Source organism: Clarias gariepinus, chromosome 23 (genome assembly GCF_024256425.1).
Source record: "Clarias gariepinus isolate MV-2021 ecotype Netherlands chromosome 23, CGAR_prim_01v2, whole genome shotgun sequence".
NCBI lineage: Eukaryota > Metazoa > Chordata > Actinopteri > Siluriformes > Clariidae > Clarias > Clarias gariepinus.
Genome location: NC_071122.1, coordinates 231,516 through 253,337, shown reverse-complemented (window position 1 = coordinate 253,337; position 21,822 = coordinate 231,516). Strand labels below are relative to the sequence as shown.

General features: G+C 38.6%; 1 protein-coding gene across 1 annotated transcript; it reads right to left on the bottom strand.

Annotated features, from left to right (window-relative positions):
• Positions 1-11,290: 11,290 nt before the first annotated feature.
• LOC128511710 (hemicentin-1-like) lies at positions 11,291-17,391 on the bottom strand. Its single transcript, XM_053484691.1, has 7 exons — positions 17,370-17,391; positions 16,911-17,030; positions 13,644-13,772; positions 13,089-13,367; positions 12,905-12,940; positions 12,591-12,714; positions 11,291-12,336 (listed from the first exon to the last, which is right to left on the bottom strand). The coding sequence occupies exons 1-7, from the start codon at positions 17,389-17,391 to the stop codon at positions 12,162-12,164; spliced, it is 885 nt and encodes a 294-aa protein (XP_053340666.1). The 3' UTR covers positions 11,291-12,161.
• Between the last annotated feature and the right edge of the window lie 4,431 nt (positions 17,392-21,822).

Below are 21,822 nucleotides of genomic sequence, written 5' to 3'. Positions count from 1 at the left end.
ACTAAATACTTAAATAATAATACACACACACACACACTTTGACAGGCTAGTTTAAATTAACTAGATAGTTATGTAGCCTGAGAGTTAACGCCTCGTGCTCTTCCTGAGGTAATTATAAAACATTACAGATGTGCCCATTAAGACTGCGTGTGTTTTCCCACGAGATGCCGCAATTTAGCGCGCGGCGTGGGGCGACTTGCCGTAAGCAACATTCGGGAATTTAAATAAATGTGTTGTGCTTCACTGAATATCCACCAGATGGCGCATGGAAGGACTTTATCTAAAAGCCGGACCAAGTACAATGATGTGTATTGTGTATAATTAGTTAGCCTAAAACAATATTGTTTCCAATGCTAAAGCAAACATGAATTTTATTTTGTTTTACAACAGATATTTCATGATAAATGTGTGTATATGTGCTTCATATTATTTTCACAATGATGAAATGAGATGCCCAAATTCGTGCTTTAAAATGTATTTTCACAATGATGAAATGAGATGCCCAAATTCGTGCTTTAAAATGTAAAAACAAGTCGACATCATCAGAAGACATGAATAAACAATATATATATATTATCATAGTAAGTAAATATTATTTTATGAACACGAAGTTTTTCGTTTTTTTTTTTATAATAATCATCATATTTGCTGTTTGTGTCCAGCATTGAATAATTATTTCATCCATTATTTAACCACGGCTGGAAATAATAGTTGGAATGTGATGTGATTGTAAATTTATGACTGAAATAAAGCTGTTCGTCTTTTGTAAAGTACTTTCACTTTACAAAAGGCAGCGTTTTTATCAAAAGGTTGATAAACGTGTGTTGTACAGCGCGCGCAGTTACTCACTTCTCACCTTTCATGTAGGTCTACTCGGACTTATTAATTAGTTTTAAACCCCTCAAAAATGCGTGTGTATACAGCTTAAAACCTCCATCAGTTATTAAAGATAGCATCTATTTAGAAAAAATGCCCCAATGATTTCGGAGCTTCAGGAAATCTCCCGGCGCTCTAACACCAGGCCAACTCATTTCGAAAAGAATTTATAAACAGTTTCTAAACGTGGGCTATTGTTTTTTTACTTATAATATTTGTTAACTTAATTTAAATGAGGTTTGGGCTCAGGACTTCGATTCGGCATCGTGATTCTCCTCTTTAATTTACTACATAGTTTTAATCAGCGCTCAGCCGCATGCATAAAGTTTTTCAGAGCGCACCGGCAAAAGTAGACTAATGATTATGAACGCGTCGGGAAAACAGCAAGCAGACTGACTTTGACCATTTAAAAAAACGTTTGCGTTCATTTTCTGACGCGCTTAAGTTCACCAAAACAATACAGAACACCGCACATGCGGTCAGATTGTTCCACTGGGATGAAACCGTGCCAGGTGGAGTTACAGCACTTTCAAAATCACACTAACTTTACACTGATATGAATACCTTTGAATGATAAATGCTTTTTAACAACCTTGTGACTCTATAAGAGACAATGCACAGAATATTTTCTAACAGCATGTAAATGATACATTTTGGCAGTATTGTCTTGCATCTTTTGAAATAAAAAAATAAAAAAATCACAATCACAATACTGCGAAAATGTCTGATTTTGCTGTCAAACTGTTTATAAGCCTCCTGGGTCTCTGTGAGACTGGTGCTACTAGACACTGAAAATATTGTGTTTATCCGTAAATTAAAAGTGAAGACGTCGGGGGGAAGTGTTTCAGGACATGGATGGAAAAGACCAAAGTAATTAATATTGAGGAAGGGCAATACATCCGCATGCGGTGTAACATAACACACACGCTCTTTGTAGGCAGCGCCCATGCAACTGACGCACTCATACGTATTCGTAGAAAAATTAAACACACACACACACACAGCAGACCAAATCGTCATTAGCACGTCCCTTCCCCAAACAGCGCAGTCATTTACTTTCTTTCCATTTACTTACATCTGAACTGAGTCGTTTACATAAGTCACTGATCAATAGCTCATCATATCAATTTATTCATACAGATGTACCTGTTTTACATGGAAATTTACAGGCTTGGTACTAAATGATTTACTCTGACAGAACCATAAGAACCGCACACAAAGTTTTGTAAATTCGTTTAATGTTTAACTTGTATTTCATAAGGTTTTGCCAGCGGTGGTACAGCACAACGCGGGTCATTATTTACTATTAAAGAAAATTATGATGATCTGTCACGGCGTGCGCCTGTGATAGGTGTGTGGCCAAATCTACTATCGCTACTCGCTCATTATGTTGGCTCCCTGAACAGGCGGTAAAGGGACGGAGCCGCCTATTCGTTCCGGCTGGCGATAATTAACGTTAACATGATCTCGGGCTTGCTCCACATTATAAAAACAAGGCGCGGAGTTTAGTCCGAGGTCCGGGAAGTACGTGATGTGGTGGAGAATAGGAGAGTGGCATGTGAGTGGGGCGATGTGACGCGCCCCAGGGACTTTAAACAAGGACACTGGAATTCCGCCCTTTGATCTCTGTGCTGAGGACAGCGCGAGAAAAAACTGCGCGATGTGTGTGTGTGTGCGTGTGTAATCTGAAATTTTATTTGATATAGGTATATATTAACTCATGCTAGGGTACTTTTACTATGCTAAATTTATAAATTACACTCAAAGTATCAAATCCAACTATGAAGTCTGATTTAATTGTTACAATTAAACATTTTATATCTACTTATGTTTATTTTTCTATTTATTTTTATGTTTTGAGGGCGAAATACATTTTAGGCAGAGACGTCTGCTCGGTGTTGTTAATTTGTTTTAAAACCCCCAATTCTGCGAATTCCCCCAGCAGCGAAACCGGTTTAATAACTTCGTACATGTCATAAATAAGAGGTAAGAAGAGGGATTACAGTAACTGTGTGGATGCGCTTCACCTCGGAGCACGCTGTCGCGTTGTATTTAAAGAATAGACTAAAACCAAATCATGTTTGCTTCAGCATTGAAAACAATATTGTATTAGGCTAACTTTATTAAAGCTTATACACTTTTGTATTCTTTGTTCACACACGCGGGCATCTTTAAATTTGAACAGAAAATAATAGTAGGCTGGTAGGAACGTTAGTTTTCCCATAACTTAAACGGCTGAATGAAGTTAAATATACACAATAAATTAATAATTGCGTTTGCTTTACATTTGAGCACTCATGTGTAAATGGCTTTTTCAATGCATATATACTACAATATCATATATTTGTGTCTAATACTGTTTTATTCATATTTTAAAATGTAACCTACGTATCAACAGTATAAGCACTACTTTAGCAGTGAATGAGAAATTTGGTCGGTCTGGCTATTAGATAAAGTTCTTATTTGATACAATTTTATTATTTAATTAATCTTATTATAAACATGATTCTTATTCTCTATATTCTTGTTGATTATAGTCGTTCATGCCTGCATGTTTCACACACATTTATCATCCTTTTGATCAAAACGCTGCCTTTTGTTAAGGCTCTCGGTTTATACACGCCGATGAATTAATTTTTATTTGTGACGTTATCTTCTCCTTCAAACGTGCTTTCAACCAACCAACTCTGGAATGTAGGATCTTCAATAAAATTTCCCTCTCGGATATTAAATGGCATAAAGCCTGGCTTTTGCCTAATAAATAATGCATCTCTAACAAAAGATGTTCATTTTAAGATTCTCTACAAAATTTACCCGGTAAACTCAGTTTTATTATTAAATACTTGGAGGTAGAGGATAAATGTTCTTTTTGTGATACGTTAAATGAATCTCTGACTCATTTGTTTGTTGAGAGTGAGAAAACAAAAAAATTCTCAACTCTTTTAAAAGACCACCTCTTGAACCACCGTAATGTATCTCACTCCTTTACTATTAAAGATATAATATTCTATTATGAGAATGCAGAAAAAAAACACTTGAATTTGTTGTTAATTATTTTATTTTACATGCAAAATACTTTATACATGAACAGAGAATTAAAAAGGAACAATTGTATTTCCATCTTTTCCTTCTAGAAATGACCTTAATTTTAAACTCTCTTAAATTAATTAAATTTTATAAGAAGAATAATATACTTCTAGATTATTATGATTTCATTTTTAATTGAAGTGTCTCTTGCTACATCTTTTCACGGTTTATACTTAATTTCAATCCTCTCATGTATTTTGTGTACACTTTCTGTAACACTTGTGTATATTGTGTACACTGGCCGGGAATCGAACCCGGGCCTTCCGCATGACAGGCGAATCACCTACCACTGAGCCACCAGTGCCCATGTTAATGTTTTAGGCTAACAGATCGTACGTCTTTGTAGTTTTTTTGCACACGCGCGGGTGCGTTACATTAATAATAAGAATAATAACAATAATAAATTCAGAGAACTACTACTACTACTACTACTAATAATAATTCTGAATGGAGAAAGCGCAGTCAAAGAAGTATCATCATTGAAGGAGAGAAGAAAATAAGTAATAAATACATATCAGTTTGAGCTTGACACGTTTATGAGCTCCGTCGCTTGCTGTCAATGGGCGCCTAAAAGACACACATTTTTCGGCTTCAGTAGACACACAATACTTCAGACTGAAACACGACTGCCCCCTACAGGTAATGAAGGGCATTTTCACAGCTTGCTGCGGCCAGTCATGGGGTCCCTTTTCTGAAAACATGCGTTTTTAACCCTTAAGAGTCGGCGGACCCACGTGCATTTTTTTAAATGCTCCGTCATGTTTGATCATACACATTAGTGTAGTACCATGCTTCTCAAAGTGTGTGGCACCGCACTAGTGGGAAATACAGACATGACAGGTGGGGCGCAATGAACGGGAGGGAATTAGTGGAAAATAATAGGAAAGTACCTATTATAATTCATGCTTTTCTTTATTGACAATAAAGATCGGACACGCGAAACTAAACAATCACACGCAAAGAAATGGATCATTAATACAAGTAAATTAAAATAACATCAGAGAAAAATCGGAACCGCAGTGCAACAATAACGGTTTAACGTCAGCATGTTAATTGCAGAGGAACAATATATTAGGAAACATTCGGTATTATATATGTAATTTCATTTATTCCAATGTGTATGCTGATGTTTCTGTGTTTTTGTTAAAAATTTATATTTTATCAGGCAATACTAGTCTGGCATTTCTAGTTTCCAGTGTGGCACAAAGTTGCTTTTTGATCCTTCAGGCGTTGAACAGAATTTTGCGATGATCCCTAAATCACTCGTTGCGCCGTAGTGAATAATAGTCTTTACACTTTTAAACATGTATAATTTAAGGCGGATGTAGCTTAAAGACAATGTAGAGAGGAAATATATATGGGTATCTTATTTGCGGGTTTATTTATGCAGCTATTGAATTCGGAGATGCGAATATAAAACTAACTTTACCGCCGTCACGAACCGGGTCAGTAGCGTACTGTATGTAGTGGGCATAATAACGTCAATTGATACATTTGCTACATGGACCACAAAAAAGCAGGTGATTCAGCACCATCAGCCTAATCAACCAAAAAGCCAGCCAAAAGGAAAATATGATACGAGGCTGAAGTTAGCTTCTTATTCGCAGCTTCCGATTCGTTTGACTTCTTATTGCGCAGCGTCTCATTCTGCAGCTGAAGTTAGCTCCTTATTCGCCTCGTTACTAACGGGAGTGTTTACGTTGGCGAAAGCTGCGCAGTTTATCAATAAAACGTTATTTTGGTGGCTTAAACCATTCTGGCCAGGCAAATATAAACTATACCATACCTAGCAGGTACCCAACTATATAGTAAAAGTGAAATTGTCCTGGCCCAGATTAATTTTACACTTTAAATATAAAATGGAAATATGTTGAAATATGATGAAGCCTATATGTTGCGCTTGGATTCATGGTGGGGATGGTGGGGGCAGAGGAGAAACTGTGTGTTTTGTGTCTTAAACCGCTGGCAGCAGACAGCATGAGACCGAACAAAGTATGAAGACACTTAGAGACAACACACCCCAGTCACGTTAATAAGCCACTCGACTTCTTTGAAAGAAAGCTCTAGACAAGTGACAAAGTAAGCCTGTTACAACAATTGCACGTGTATTTTATCTGTTTTGAACAGTGGCGGCTGGTGAAAATTTTTCCTGGTGGGGCTGATGTGACAAAATATTTCTTTGCTTAGTCCAATATAAGAATTAAAATCAACAGTCAGACGATGATTACAATTAACAGTAATGATTTAATCTCCTCCTCAAAATCACCAGTTTCACAGATAAAGTAAATGAACAAATTTCCATTGTATAATACGCCATGCATGCTTAAGAGAGTATCAAATACAATAATCAACATCAAAGGCAGGCCCGTAGCCAGGGGGGGTTCGGGTGGTTCGAACGACCCACCCCCCACTGCCAAAGGTCCAGAATTTTTTGTTATTATTATTATTATTGAGACAGATTAAAATTGTTGGGCATTATTTAAAATAACACTTTATTACAAAACAATTTACAAAAAGAACCCGCGACAAGTGACAAGTCTGCGCAGCAACTGACGTTTTTTAAATGTGTGCGGCGGCATCCAGCGGTGTATAATATAGGTCGAAAAGAGCAGAAGAGACGGAAGAGAAAGCAGGGAGCAGCGTCATTATCGCAGAATATTGAACAAATGTTCAAAAATACTGCCAAACAGAGTAAGTCTGTTACTACCTCAAGATCAAATTGCTAACGCTAGTTAAGTGGTAGCTAATCGTCAACCCCACATCACACACAGAATAGTTCTCTTGTGCCTTTTCTTGAGCAGTCTAAATGGCTATGACAAGTCTGTAACATCTTAAATAAACATTAACAGACAGTAGCCTATCTGATGGATCTGTGAATTTATTATGTTAAATAATGTTAATCCATCAAAAAAAAGAAAAGAAAGAACGACGAGTTCAATGCGTAAACAAACCTGCTTGACCATGCATAGTATTAAGATTTATTAACATTTTATTTTAAATTATTAAATTATATTAAATTAGTAAATTTATTAAATTATTCTATTAACCATAGGCATGCTGTCTAGTGTCTATACGCGGTGTTGACAGCATTTGAATGAAGTTTATCATAAATATTTGTTACATAAAACATAAAATAAAATAACCCCACAAAAAATTTTTCCTAATCCAGCACGTCACTAAAATGCAGTATTTAAACCTCAAAATGAAATACAAAATGAGTAAATACTCAAATACAAAATACTGAGAAAAAAGGTCCACTTTTTTTAAAAAAGGACCCCCCCTCGCACTAGGCTGGCTACAGGCCTGAAAGGGTATGATCAGCTGGATCACCTTTCAAGCAAAGTTGCATCTTAAAGTGGTTCACACAAAGAAAAAAAATGTCAATGGGGTTTTAAAAATGCAATTTAACACAACAGTCTAAAACGGGTATATTAATAAGGATCTCACCGAATTTGGTGGAAACTGCTCTTCGCTCGTTAAGTTCGCCATCATTACTCTGATTGACCGCGCCTCAAAAGAAAAAAAACTTAAATCTTGCGGTATTTTCTGCTGCTTGGGGCAGAATTTTCAGCGCCCCAAGACCATAAAATTCTAAGAAACTGATTGGCCGCATATTTATTAATTTACCCTAGCAACAGTACATGACAGGCTATTTGGCTGCACTCAGGGGCGCTTTTTCTCAGCGCCCCATGACACAAACGATACAAGTCTGTCTGTGGAAATTCACTGGTGAATGAATGTCACTAGGTGGGAAATGTTGTATATGTTATTCATATGTAGGCACATACTGGTGGGTAAACCGAATTTAAAAACTTAATTTGTAAAAATATATTTTACATTTTTAGCCCATCTTATCAGGGAGGGCGGTGCCCCAGCGCCCCCTATGGGCCGGCCGCCACTGGTTTTGAACTTGATGTTATTTGATCTTATTGGTTTAGAAATTGATATTTCAATAAATAGTAAACTTGGCCGATTTCGTTATCATTTTGTTGACAAGTGGGGCTTGAAAATTCGCCCACCGCCTTAAGTGGGGAATGACAGAAAATGTTTGAGAACCTCTGGTGTAGTACATCATTTGAATCTGTAAAGGGTCTACATTTATTCATGTATACTCACAATATCCACAAAACATTGTGCTTTTGTAAAATAAAGAAAATAAACAGGGTGCGCTTTCAGCCGTCTCAGTCTCCGCGAAAATCTTTTTAAAACACGTCAATAAAATGAACTGAAACTCAGCGAATACTGCACAGACAGACATGAGAAATATATTTATGGAAAGCTTAAAGGGTCTACTTTTAAATTATGCAAGTCACAGTGAAAACAAATATTCTCAGTTTATGTAATCCGAATGAAACCAAGGAGAGGCAGAGAATTTCTGTCGCACTTCATTATCTGCTAATGACCCGAGGCAGGACACGCCCACTTGTGCCATTTACACAGTTTACTGTAGCATGTAGATAACACTGCTAACATGCTGCCTCATGTAGCAAACTGTCCCCGTGGCTAAGCTAATGTCTTGTGGAGTTTACAGATGTTTGTAAATGCTCTAATGTATTTCACCTCATTTTGGACAGCTTTAGATTATGGTTGCTAATATATATATATATATATATATATATATATATATAGTTTCGTTTTGGTTAGCTTATAACACTGCTATTGGTAATGTCATTTAGCACAAACAAGCTAGCTCTAGTTGGCTAAAATACTGCCTTATGTAGCTAAGATATGTTTATGAATATTTCTGTGGTGTACTTGTATATAATGCCTTTTGTTCAGCGTGTATTTACAAATACCTGCTTAGGTGTAAATCTTTAAAATGTGTTAAATATGTGTGTAAAGCATGTCCAGTGGATGGTGTTTGCTAATGTCTCAGGTGTAAATGTTTGAGATGCACTACATGGTCTATGGGCCATCAACAGATATTTGTCCAGTCTATTGTCCATCAACAGACACAGAGGGGCACAAAAATGTATACACATTTGCACAATTATTATCTATGGCTTTTTTAAAAACTCAAATTAAATTATGGCAGCAGTGTGTAGTATTATCTTTCCTCTAAAAATGTCAGGTGTATCATCATCATTGATGCTGTCACGTGACCTACAGAAGAGAGGTGTATATTTTTCATATTGAAGTGTGGATACATTTTTTGGGCCTTTCTGTATATATTGTGCGTCCATACCTACTAATTGTACATCCATTTACTCTGAACAGTATATGCTAACATTTTTTTTTATGTATTTGTTTTTAGGAATGTGTCTGCATCACCCTTGCCTTCCCTAGCATCTCACATTAGGACACGCAAGCTCCGTTCAGATGGACCTCTTGTATTTGTGAAGTGGATGGACACACGTAGAAAATTTTAATGAATGTATTGTTTTCTGTAAATGATTGAGCGGGATGCTTGTCATATTTTGAAGTAAAACCTCTACACTACAACATCCAGGTCACAAAAGTCTTGTTCACAAATGTCATGAATGTGTTTTGTGGTCTTATTTCAGTGACTTAAATCATGCATAACTTTTTTTCTCCAATATACAAACTTTTACATACATGCTGCTCATATATTATTGTTGCCCAGTTTGTGCTGAATAAAATTATATCAGACTTTAGACATTTATATGTTTATAAGTAACTGAAAAATGTCAGGACACGTCAGAATCTCTTCTGGCCTCCAAAACACCCTCAGACTCCTAAGGGTTAAAGGCCAGATCTGTAGCTAACGCCTCGCGCACTTTCCTGAGGTAATTATAAAACATTAGCTAACGCCTCGTGCTCTTCCTGAGGTATAAAACATTATCTTTGTAAGTAACACACACTATTTTAGTCATTTCAAGATTTTTTTTTAATTAAAGTATTAAAGTCTACACAAACACTCATTATTATTTGTAGTTATTTTAATCTTTTTTTCCGCTGAAACTCACCCACTGCTCTCCACCTTCTGCCATCTTCTTCTCTGACAGGATTATACGAGCGCGCGCTGTTTCCGTTATGACCACGCCCCCGGGTGATTCTTTTCGAACAACGAGTCTTTGCGTTGAGTCGTCATTTCAGTGATTCGGTTATTGTTAGTTATTTAAAACATAAATAAAAAGTAACATATTCAAACCATAAATAGTTATCTAAAAATATATCTTAAATTACATAGTGCAAAGGCAGCGTGTGGAAATAAGGTAATTGGTAATTTCCCTAACACAGTAACACAAAATAGCTAAATGATTCGAGTGACAGAATGAATCAGTTCCCACATGAATCACAATCTTTTCTTTCTTTTTTTTTTTTTTTTTTTTTTACACTTAGTCAGTAATCTCACCTGCGACAATAACAATAAGGTGATCACAGAAGCTGGAACTGAAATCATGACAGAGAAATCACTCAGATATGTGCTTGAAGATCAGAGTTCCATGTAGCTCCCCAGATTTGTTTAAAAATCAAATAAAATTCAAATTTTATTTGTCACATACACAATCATACACAGTACGAAATGTGGTGAAATGCTTATACGACTGCCAGTGACCTTAAAAGGAGAATTAAAGCTTATAATAAGTAATAAATATGAATAAAAGAAATACGATAGAAAAATTAAATTAAAAAAAATAAAAATAAAATTTAACTAGGAAAAATAGAAACTTAAAATAGAAATATACTGTACAAATAGATATGTAATGGTGTGCAACTATGCATAGAAAAAGTGTCTTTGTGCAATGGTCCAGAATGTAAACGTAAACATGTAGTGTAGATGAGAAGGTAGATGACAAAGGACAGAGACTAAATAATGCAACATTTTATTTTATTGTTTTATGTGAGAAATTTATTCTCACAAAAACTAATTACAAATTATTTCTGTATTTGATTAAAAGTGAGGGGAAAAACTGTCCGTCTCTCGCAGCTATTAGTTTTGTAATAAACACAGCTCCATTCATAATAAAGTAGAAATTCAGACCGGACGCCACAGAAAACTGGAAAATAAGAATAAAAAAATCTGAAAATGATTGTCATTATATTCATTTGGAGGTTTTGCGGTCGAACAGAAATATTTACCTGCAGGATCAAAAACAAACTTCCGTCTTCCGTTGGATGAGTACTGCCGGTATAAAATACAGTTCAGCTGGTACAAGTTATTTAACCCTAACTGATGCAGTGAGGAGCTTCTCCTTTCTTACACAACCATGTCAGCAGTGGGTGTAGCAAAGATATTTTATTGTCCTGCATCATGCAAAGAAAACAGCTAAGAAGAGTGCTGACACTACTAACACAGGGTTAAGAACTCACTCACTCATCTTCTATACCGCTTTATTCTGCAGTCTGGGTCGTGGGGAGCCTGTCCCAGGAGGCTTGGGGCACGAGGCAGGGTACACCCTGGACAGGGTGCCAATCCATCACAGGGCACACACACATACACACACTCTACACAATTTGGAAACACCAATTAGCCTAACCTGCATATCTTTGGACTGCGGGAGGAAACCGGAATATCCAGAGGAAACCCACCAAGCACGAGGAGAACATGCAAACTCCATGCACACAGAGACGGGAATTGAGCCTGGCCGGGAATCGAACCCGGACCCTGGATGTGCAAGGTGACAGTGCTAACCACTACACCACTGTGCCGCTGGGTTAAGAACTGTCTAATATTAATAATAACAACTAGTTTACTTGCTCTATCTGACCAATGTATGTATTTTGTATAAAAAAAATTCCTTCCTGCCTGATTACATTAAGTCTGTGCGTTAAAGTGAAGCGGCTAAGCTTTAAAACACACTTGCTCTTTATTACACACCTCTTACTGCTGCAGCTCAGTTTTTCAACCAGCAGTGACACTGAGGTGTTTAAATCTGAATCATACACACATTAATCCACACTGAAAAACATCACAGAGCACTGAGAGGTGAACATTTAAACACCTATTGTAATTCTGACAAACAATCTTATAATAACAAAGAATCGGAAAAATATTCAACCAATAAAGAATATTTAAAAAAAAATTAAATCAGTTTTGATAAGATAAAACGCTAACTAATGATGTTGGTGGACGAGTGAAGGTGGAGGGATACGTGTGAATAACTGGAGATAGAGGGATCAGAATGGATAAGCAGAAATTGAGATGTAGATAATGAATAAACTCTGGTAAGTGATTTGTCCTTGCTGGTTGTGCGTGGTTGCTTGGACCTTCAGCTTCACTAGACCAGACTGATTTAAAGGGCGAGTGGTGAATAATGTTCTCTCCTGAAGAACACCAGACTCGGAAAATGCTGACAGTCGGATGACGTTGTGTTGAGCTGGAATTCCCAGAGGATTGTGATGAGTTTATACTGAAGGAGGAGAGACGATCCCGCAGCACACCCATGAGAACATGGCTTGTAGCACAGTCTGTGGATGAGAAGAGGACCAATCAGGTTTTGATTCATTCGTTTTTGTTCGTTCATATCAAACACATATTGTTTTCAAATTTGTTCAACACCATGCAATCTAACACACTGCTCATCACCATTAATTTAAACATGGTTAAATTTAAGGCAAGGTCAGATGAAGTTTAATTTTTACTTTCTTTGCACCTCACACACATTATTAAGTGTTGAAATAGTATTTTATATTTATATATATTTTTTCTTTTTTTTTTTTACCCTGGACCTCCTCTGTGATAGCTGCCAGGACATGCAGTGTCCAAACACTGATAACTCCCCCTCGTGTTAAAGCACATTTGGTTTGGTCCACACTGCACACTGTGCTCAAGGCATTCATCAATATCTGAAATGGTACAGTGTTGAGACACGATTAATTCACACTGCAGCTTACTGACAATTTATATTTTAGAAAAAAACTTTTATAAAAAGTTCAGTTTATGTTAATCCAATACATGCTGCAGACAATCGAATGTAAAACCATGAATGTGTGAATATAATGAACTTTGCATGGTCATGTGACCTGAATGGAGTACCTCTGCATGTTTGACCGTTGGACATCAGCTGATACCCTGAAGGGCAAAAACACTGAAATCACACACTCATCAATGTCTAAGCAGAAGGAGGAGCAGAATTACAGAACGTTAATACATACATGAAAGAAATCATGCAACAAGTCCATGCTCCCTCTTTGTTCTATTTCTATTATGTAGGACTCACCCACACAGCTACCGGCTTTGCTTGTATACCCAGTAGGGCAGGTGTGTAAGTTGCTCCATGGTGCTCCCTGCTGCGTGTTCTGTAGCAGTGTTAGTGTTTGACCTCTTGTGGACACCAACTGGGGCTGAAGTCCCGCTCGAACCCAAGTTCGATTACTAAACACACTTCCTCTCTCGAGTCCAGCACACGAGTGGCCGTTCATCAGCAGGAAAGTCCACGGGGGACACAAACACCGGAAAACTACCATGTACGTTTCAGCACTCACGGACTCATCAACATCTAACACACCAGAGAGAGAGAGAGAGAGAGAGAGAGAGAGAGAGAGAGTAACACACTGGCCACATGGTGTGGTGGTGTATGGATGTGTGAAGTGGTGTGCTGTAGGGTGGCATGTAGCATGTAATGTGATGTGTGTGGAGGTTAATGTGGTCTGGGGTGCAGTGTGTGTGTGGTGTGTGATGTGATGTATGTACTGTAGTGCAGTGTGTGTGGTACGGTGTGCGTGTGTGTGTATGGTGTGTTTCCTCTCATCGTGACTGTGTCACTGAGACGCACCTACACACGGTATGCCCACACCCTGAGAGCGGTAGCCTCTTGGACACACACACACATATCCACCAAGTGTGTTTTGGCAGGTTTGGCTGTAGCGACACATGTGACAGCCGTCTTTACACTCATCTACATCTGAAACACACGTGTGATAGATATCGTTACACTAATACCCCAATAACTGAGTACAATACTCAGAACATCTCACTCATTAACGTGGTGAAGTCTGCTCCAAAAAAAGTATTTGCCCCTTCTTGCTTTCCTCTGTTAGGCCTTGTTCACACGGGGCGTAAAATCTTTGGACAAACGAACGTGCTCTAAACATCCTAGACATTTATGTTGCATTTTGTAGTGGTGCTTGATTGACTTCTACACCGACGTTCGTTTGTCTCTGTCTAACGCCAGCCTGCAGCCCAAATTGTAGTTTGTATGTTAACCTGTGGAGGCAGTGTGTTGGGAACTGGATATGAAAGACCTTGTCGTTTTATTTTAGGTGCCTCCTTTTAATATGGACCATTTTGCTATATTAGACATTAATCTTTTTGTTTTAAAAATTCTCGTAATACGGCGACGTAGGGAGAGAAAAAAAATCACCGCCGCTACTGGGTTCACCTTCTGACTGCACAACGTCAGATTAAAGGACGTTTTTTTGTGGTTTATGAAGAAATGCTAAAATTTCCCCACAAGTTTTTTCCCCGCAAGGCCTAAGTTTTTCTCTTGGTTTTCCTCTTACAGCTCTGACAGGGACAGAACGTTTGCTCAGTCTCGAACAGTGTAGTCACGAATACAGAGTGTATCTGAGGTGTTCACTGTTTGCTAAAACCTTTTGTCCTACTTCACAAACACATTTATCACAATATATAATCACCCTTTCAATTCAGGAATTTTTAATCCTTACAGTTTGCTCACACTCACACACTTACATGAGACATACACTCCTCAAACACTCAATTATATCTACACACACACAATAATAAAAGATCATTAAAAATCTTTAACCAATGAAAACAATTCAGTCTTTAAATAAAAAAGGTAAAAAAAGTTTTTTTATGGTTAATTTTTGACAGATTATTCATAAACATATAAACATCTTCTAAGATCTCTGTAGAACGTATATATCACACCCTCTTGTGTTGTCTTACAGTAGTGGCTCATTAGGAGGAAATGTTTCACTCACATACGCTTCCTTTTCACAATTACTGCTTGAGGCAATTCTTCAAGAAATGGGCTACAACTGCTGCATCGCTAGAAGTAAGATTCTAGATCACTCTGTAACTTTAGATGGCCTTCCTGTTCCATCAAGTGCAACAGTAAAAGACCTTGGTGTGATTATAGATTCCAGCCTTTCATTTGAAGCTCATGTAGATAATATTACCAGGATAGCATTCTTTCACCTCAGAAATATTGCCAAGATAAGAAATATATTGTCGCTAAACGACGCAGAAAAACTAGTTCATGCTTTTATCACCTCTAGGTTGGACTATTGTAATGCCTTACTGTCTGGTTGTTCAGCTAGATGCATAAATAAGCTTCAGCTAGTCCAGAATGCAGCAGCGAGAGTCCTCACTAGAACCAGAAGATATGAGCACATCACCCCTATCTTATCTTCACTTCATTGGCTCCCTGTGAAATTTCGCATTGATTTTAAAATACTACTCTTGACATATAAAGCATTAAATGGTCTCGCGCCGCAGTATCTGAGTGAACTGCTAGTGTCTTACGATCCGCCACGCCTACTTTGATCAAAGGATGCAGACTGCTTGTCAGTACCGCGTATTATGAAAACTACAGCAGGGGGCAGAGCTTTTTCTTACAAAGCCCCAAAATTATGGAATAGTCTTCCAAATAGTGTTCGGGACTCAGACACAGTCTCAGTGTTTAAGTCCAGGCTAAAAACCTATTTATTTAGCCAAGCATTTTTATAAATAGATTTGCCTTAGGTAAAGGAGCAGATCTGGGGGACTCATGGACGTGTGTCTCTTTGGGATGTGTCTGGTGTCTGGTGATGGTTTCACTCTACCATGAAGACGGTTCTGGCCTCAAATGTTGACAGCTGTTTCTCTGAGGACTTGACATGGCTGCAGTTGCTCGATAGTTCAGGACTGGAATTTCCTACAAGTCTCAAATAACTACCTGGACTCCATATTAACATCAATTAACATTTACTGTTATAACTGAATGGCCTGCCAACTAACACACAGTATGAATGCAGATCAATTCCTGCTTTCTGTTTCACCCAGATGAGGATGGGTTCCCTGATTGAGTCTGGTTCCTCTCAAGGTTTTTTCCTATTACCATCTCAGGGAGTTTTTTCTTGCCACTGTCGCCCTTGGCTTAATCATTTTAATTCATACACATTCACATTCCATACAAACTTTATACATATAAATAATTCAATTCAATTTTATTTGTATCGCGCTTTTAACATTTGTCATTGTCGTAAAGCTGCTTTGTGACAATGACAATTGTTAAAAGCGCGATACAAATAAAATTGAATTGAATTGAATTAAATAGTATCAAGCCACTCTTGACCCAGAGACACCATCAAAAGCATCTTACTTGGGCTAAAGAGAAAGACAACTGGACCACTGGACCAACTGAACCACAAAGTCCTCCTTTCAGATGAAAGTAAATTTTGCATTTCATTTGGAAATCAAGATCGCAAAGTCTGGAGGAAGAGAGGAGAGGCACAGAAGTTGCTTAAAGTTCAGTCTAAAGCTTCCACATTCGGTGTGCTTTGAGGTGCCGTGTCATCTGCTGGTGTTGGTCCACAGTGTTTTATCAGGTCCAACATCAACACAGCTTCTGTCTGCTGACCAGCTTTATGGAGATGCTGATGTCCTTTTCGAGCAGCCCTCTGCCCACAATGCCAAAACTAACACTAACTGGTTTACTGACCGTGATATTACTGTGCTTGGGGGGCCAGTAAACTCACCTGATCTGAACCCTATAGAGAATTTCTGTACTGTTGGATGTTGGGAATCACCTAAATCATCAATACAGACGAGCTGAAGGCTGCTATCAAAGTAACCTGGTCTTAAATAAAAAAGGCTTGAAATATTTAACTTTACATGTAATAGATCTAGAATGTATAAAAGTTTCACTTTTTGAAAATTAAATTCCAAAAGAAAATTACATTTTTCACTATATATATATATATATATATATATATATATATATATATATTTTTTTTTTGTGAGGCACAGTGACTTTTTACATTATGCTGGTCTCTCTCTTTCTCTCTCTCTCACACACACACACACACACACTGACTAAAGCAGCGATGTCCCACCAGCTGGTATCCAGGCAGGCAGCTGCAGCGGAATGAGCCGAGTGTGTTAAAGCACTGATGCTGGCAGGGAGACACAGACGACTCCACACACTCATCCACATCTAATGAGGGCAAACAGCACAGCTTCAATTAACACAATGCAATTGTACACACTCACACCCAACTTTAATTCATATAACACAGCCAACATAAACATATGAGCTCCGTATGCTCATCCATATCCTCAAATACAACACACACGTCCTTTACAGATGGTGAGCTTGTTTTGATGTTTTTTTGAGAATGTATAAGGGCAGCTTGATGCAGAAAGACACTTACGGTGGGCGGGAAGGAATATTTTCCCTCTCTCTCCAAAACACACACACACACACACACACACACACACACACACACACACACACACACACACTCTACTCCTGAGATATCTGTGACCTTGATACTTCTGTCTGAAGTTTTAGTCATCTCTAAATCCCTCCCCGCTGCGGAGCATGGCCCAGGCTGGACAGGAAATAAATCATTACAAGGTTACTGTACAACACATGATGTTCCTCCTTGGGTAGCCTTTGGTCTTCATTTGCTAAGAGCAGTCACTCCATCACTGATCACTGAATAACTTCTTTAAGTTAAAACAAATTCAATAATAAGTCTGAGGCTGATGATCATTGTTTAGTTCGGATGTGGATCATCAGGGATCACACAATACAGTAATATCAATTGTGATATTACTGTATTGTGTGATCCCTGATGATCCACATCATAGGTGCCGATTCTGATTTGAAAAATATAAACAAACTTAGGAAATGATTTGCCCTAACAGACAGGACTGAGAACTATTGACCAATAGGGTTAGAGAGAACCTGCAACATTTTACCACCTCAAATGCAAAAATATATAAATGAAAAATAATTAATCAAAAAAATAAAAATCAATCTTGTAGTTGTGAGTGAGGCGATACATAAAAGAACTGTGACACAAAACTGAATAGTTCACCCCCCGTCTCTATTGTTTAATTCGTAGTGACATAACTACACTTGCTGACATTGTAGCACACAGATAAAGATGAAAATGATTTATCTGGAATCACCCCTATGAGTCTGGTTCCCCTTAAGGTTTCTTCCTCTTCCTCATGTGTTTTTCAACACCGTCACCTCTGACTCACTAATTACAGACATATTTTATGTACATTATGTAAATCTGCTTTGTGACAATAATGTTAAAAGTACTGACGTAAATAAATGACTCCAAAACCATAAATATATGAACGATTATATTCAATTCAATTGTATTTATATAGCTCTTTTAACAATGGTCATTGTCTCAAAGCAGCTTCACAAAAATGAAAGATATTTTTTAAAAAGAAAATTCACACATTAATGGAGAGACTGTTTTATCGGAAAAATTAGCAAGGAACATCACTAGTCACACTCACATGAGCGAAACGAAATCACTGCTGTAAAATGTTTTTTTTTTTTTTAATCAACCGGCACTTTACCTTTGAAAAGACCTCTGTGTAAGGCAGAGAGTGTCTATGTGTGTGAAGCCGAGAGGAGGAGGGGGTGGGAGGGGGGTTTGTAAAGGCGAGAGTGTGTGTGTGTGTGTGTGTGTGTGTGTGTGTGTGTGTGTGTGTGTGTGTGTGTGTGTGTGTGTGTGTGTGTGTGTGTGTGTGTGTGTGTGTGAGTGTGTGTGTGTGTGTGAGTGTGTGTGTGTGAGTGAGTGTGTGAGTGAGTGTGTGTGTGAGTGTGTGTGTGTGAGTGTGTGAGTGTGTGTGTGTGTGTGAGTGTGTGTGTGTGAGTGAGTGTGTGTGTGTGTGTGAGTGTGAGTTCCTGCACCAAGGAACAGGTGGAGGAAAATCTAGAGCGGTGGAGGTACGCTCTAGCAGATGAATGAAGGTTAGCCGCAACCAAAAAAATATACATCTGTGTGTGTGATTGAGAGATTCCCAAGTGGAATGGTGAGGCTACAGAGAGCAGAGGTAGAGAGGGTTCAGGACATCAAGTACTTGGAGACAACGAGAGCAACGGTGTGTGTTGAAAAGAGGTGAAGAGGGGTGTACAGGCAGGTTGGTACAGGTGGAGAAAAGTGGCAGGTGTGTTGCATGATAAACGAGTATCAGCGAGAATAAAAAGAAAGGTGTTCAAGACAGTGGTGTGACCAGTAATTCTCTACAACTTAGGCCATGTATTGTACATATGTATGTAGCCAGGTATTTTTTTAAACTAAGATTTTTCTTACAGTTTTTGCCTTTCGTCCACATGCAAACGCAAAACTCTGTCCAAAGTAAAGATTTTCCAAAACTCCGTTTTCAGTGGTGTTGTGTGTACGGGGGAAACAGATGTTGGCTTGTTGTAACGTCACCTTGTGCAGATGATGTAATTGTCTGTGTCCTCGCCTCCTTGATTTGACGTCCGCTTTGTTAGAGAATATTTTGTGCAATAGTGGATTTGCGAACAGTAAACTAGTGACTGTGTTAACGTGCTGGACTTTTTACATGCGTGTACATACAAACACAGTTACTCACACAATATGTTAATGAACAGGTGCCTGAATGTACTACAAAGCTCACTGCAGACGGCGGTTTCGGACTAGACCCGTCGGTCTTCTACAAAGCGCAACAGGTGATGACGTTTAGAGGTGTTCTAGAGGAAGACCAAAGAGGAGATTTATGGATGCAGTGAGAGAGGACATGAAGTTAGTTGGTGTGAGAGAAGAGGATGCAGAGGATAGGGTTAGATGGAGGCAGATGATTCACTATGGCGACCCCTGAAAGGGAACAGCCAGAAGACAAAGCAGATGAAGATCTGAATTGCATGTGGCGTATTTACACAGGAGGTGCGCTTAGACCAATCACTGAGAGTTGCTGCGCGCTGGACACAAAATTCATGCACAATAGCCTAATTAAGCTTAGGCACACAAAACACACAAAGTTCATGAACTACGACAAAAGAAAAAAAGATCTGACATTATTACATGACCAATGATAGGACATTCAATTTTAATGCAACTTTTATGAATTTCTTTCATAAGTTTTATAATTTCAAGACAAAATCAAAACACATCCGGGACTTTGTAATTTAGAAATGTTGGCCAGATGCCTTTTTTACGATCACAAAAAGACAGCATTTCAGGGACCAGGCAAACATGTGGAGCCTAATTAACACAACATCTCTGTAGGAAAAGGAAGTGATGTCATTAAAATTCTACCTTCACAGCCATCGGTTCTGCTTATGTTCTCAGTACCGGCGGTTCTGGGTTTGAATCCCGGCCCACACTTCACCTCACACCGATATTTTCCAACTGTGTTCACAAACACACCTGGTTATAGAGGCACGTGTGAGATCCGTCCACACACTCATCTATATCTGTAGAACAAAACACACACACACACACATTATAAAGGACTGAAAATGAGACTGAACAGAATGTGTAGATTTTTTTAAAACATTCATTAATTTTTAATTACAAACCGGATTCCAAAAAAGTTGGGACAAGGCCATTTTCACCACTGTGTGGCATCTCCCCTTCTTCTTACAACACTCAACAGACGTCTGGGGACCGAGGAGACCAGTTTCTCAAGTTTAGAAATAGGAATGCTCTTCCATTCTTGTCTAATACAGGCCTCTAACTGTACAATCGTCTTGGGCCTTCTTTGTCGCACCTTCCTCTTTATGATGCGCCAAATGTTCTCTATAGGTGAAAGATCTGGACTGCAGACTGGCCATTTCAGTACCCGGATCCTTTTCCTACGCAGCCATGATGTTGTGATTGATGCAGAATGTGGTCTGGCATTATCTTGTTGAAAAATGCAGGGACTTCCCTGAAAAAGATGACGTCTGGATGGGAGCATATGTTGTTCTAGAACCTGAATATATTTTTCTGCATTGATGGTGCCTTTCCAGACATGCAAGCTGCCCATGCCACACGCACTCATGCAACCCCATACCATCAGAGATGCAGGCTTCTGAACTGAGCGTTGATAACAACTTGGGTTGTCCTTGTCCTCTTTGGTCCGGATGACATGGCGTCCCAGATTTCCAAAAAGAACTTCGAATCGTGACTCGTCTGACCACAGAACAGTCTTCCATTTTGCCACACTCCATTTTAAATTATCCCTGGCCCAGTAAAAGAGCTTGTGGATCTTGCTTAGAAATGGCTTCTGTGATTTCCTTTACAGTAGCATTCCTGTTTATAGTGCAGTGTCGTTCAAGGGCCCGGAGATCACGGGCATACAGTATGGTTTTACGCCCTTGACCCTTACGCACAGAGATTGTTCCAGATTCTCTGAATCTTTGGATGATGTTATGCACAGTTGATGATGATAACTGCAAAGTCTTTGCAATTTTTCGCTGGGTAACACCTTTCTGATATTGCTCCCCTATCTTTCTGCGCAACATTGTGGGAATTGGTGATCCTCTACCCATCTTGGCTTCTGAGAGACACTGCCACTCTGAGAAGCTCTTTTTATACCCAATCATGTTGCCAATTGACCTAATTAGTGTTAATTGGTCTTCCAGCTCCTCGTTATGCTTAAATTTACTTTTTGCTACTTGTTCCATCAGTTTTTATTCACGATTTGTATAGTGTCCAAACTTTTTTGGAGTCCGGTTTGTAGTTAATTGTTGTTAATTGTTTCCTGTTACAAAATATAATCATTTTGTATAAATCTTTGTTTAGTTAATAGCCTGTGTGTGTGTGTGTAAGAGACATTGGGAGCTGTTACTCTCAGTGTTGATGCTGGCACAAACGACATCAGGCTGAGGCAGACGGAGATCCTAAATAGGGTTGAGAAGGTCCGCAGCACATCGCCCACGACAAAGATCGTCGTATCTGGACCACTTTTCAGAGAGGAATCGAGAGGTTCAGTAGATTATTTGCCTTTAATGAATGGTTGCAATC

Bases quoted from the DNA above. Each gene is read 5' to 3' on its own strand.
- LOC128511710 (XM_053484691.1), bottom strand. From the start codon at position 17,391: ATGACTAAAACTTCAGACAGAA. The intron at 17,031-17,369 runs GTATCAAGGTCA...TGCCCTCATTAG, and splicing joins GACTAAAACTTCAGACAGAA to ATGTGGATGAGTGTGTGGAG. The intron at 12,715-12,904 runs GTACTCCATTCA...GTACCATTTCAG, and splicing joins CAACGGTCAAACATGCAGAG to ATATTGATGAATGCCTTGAG.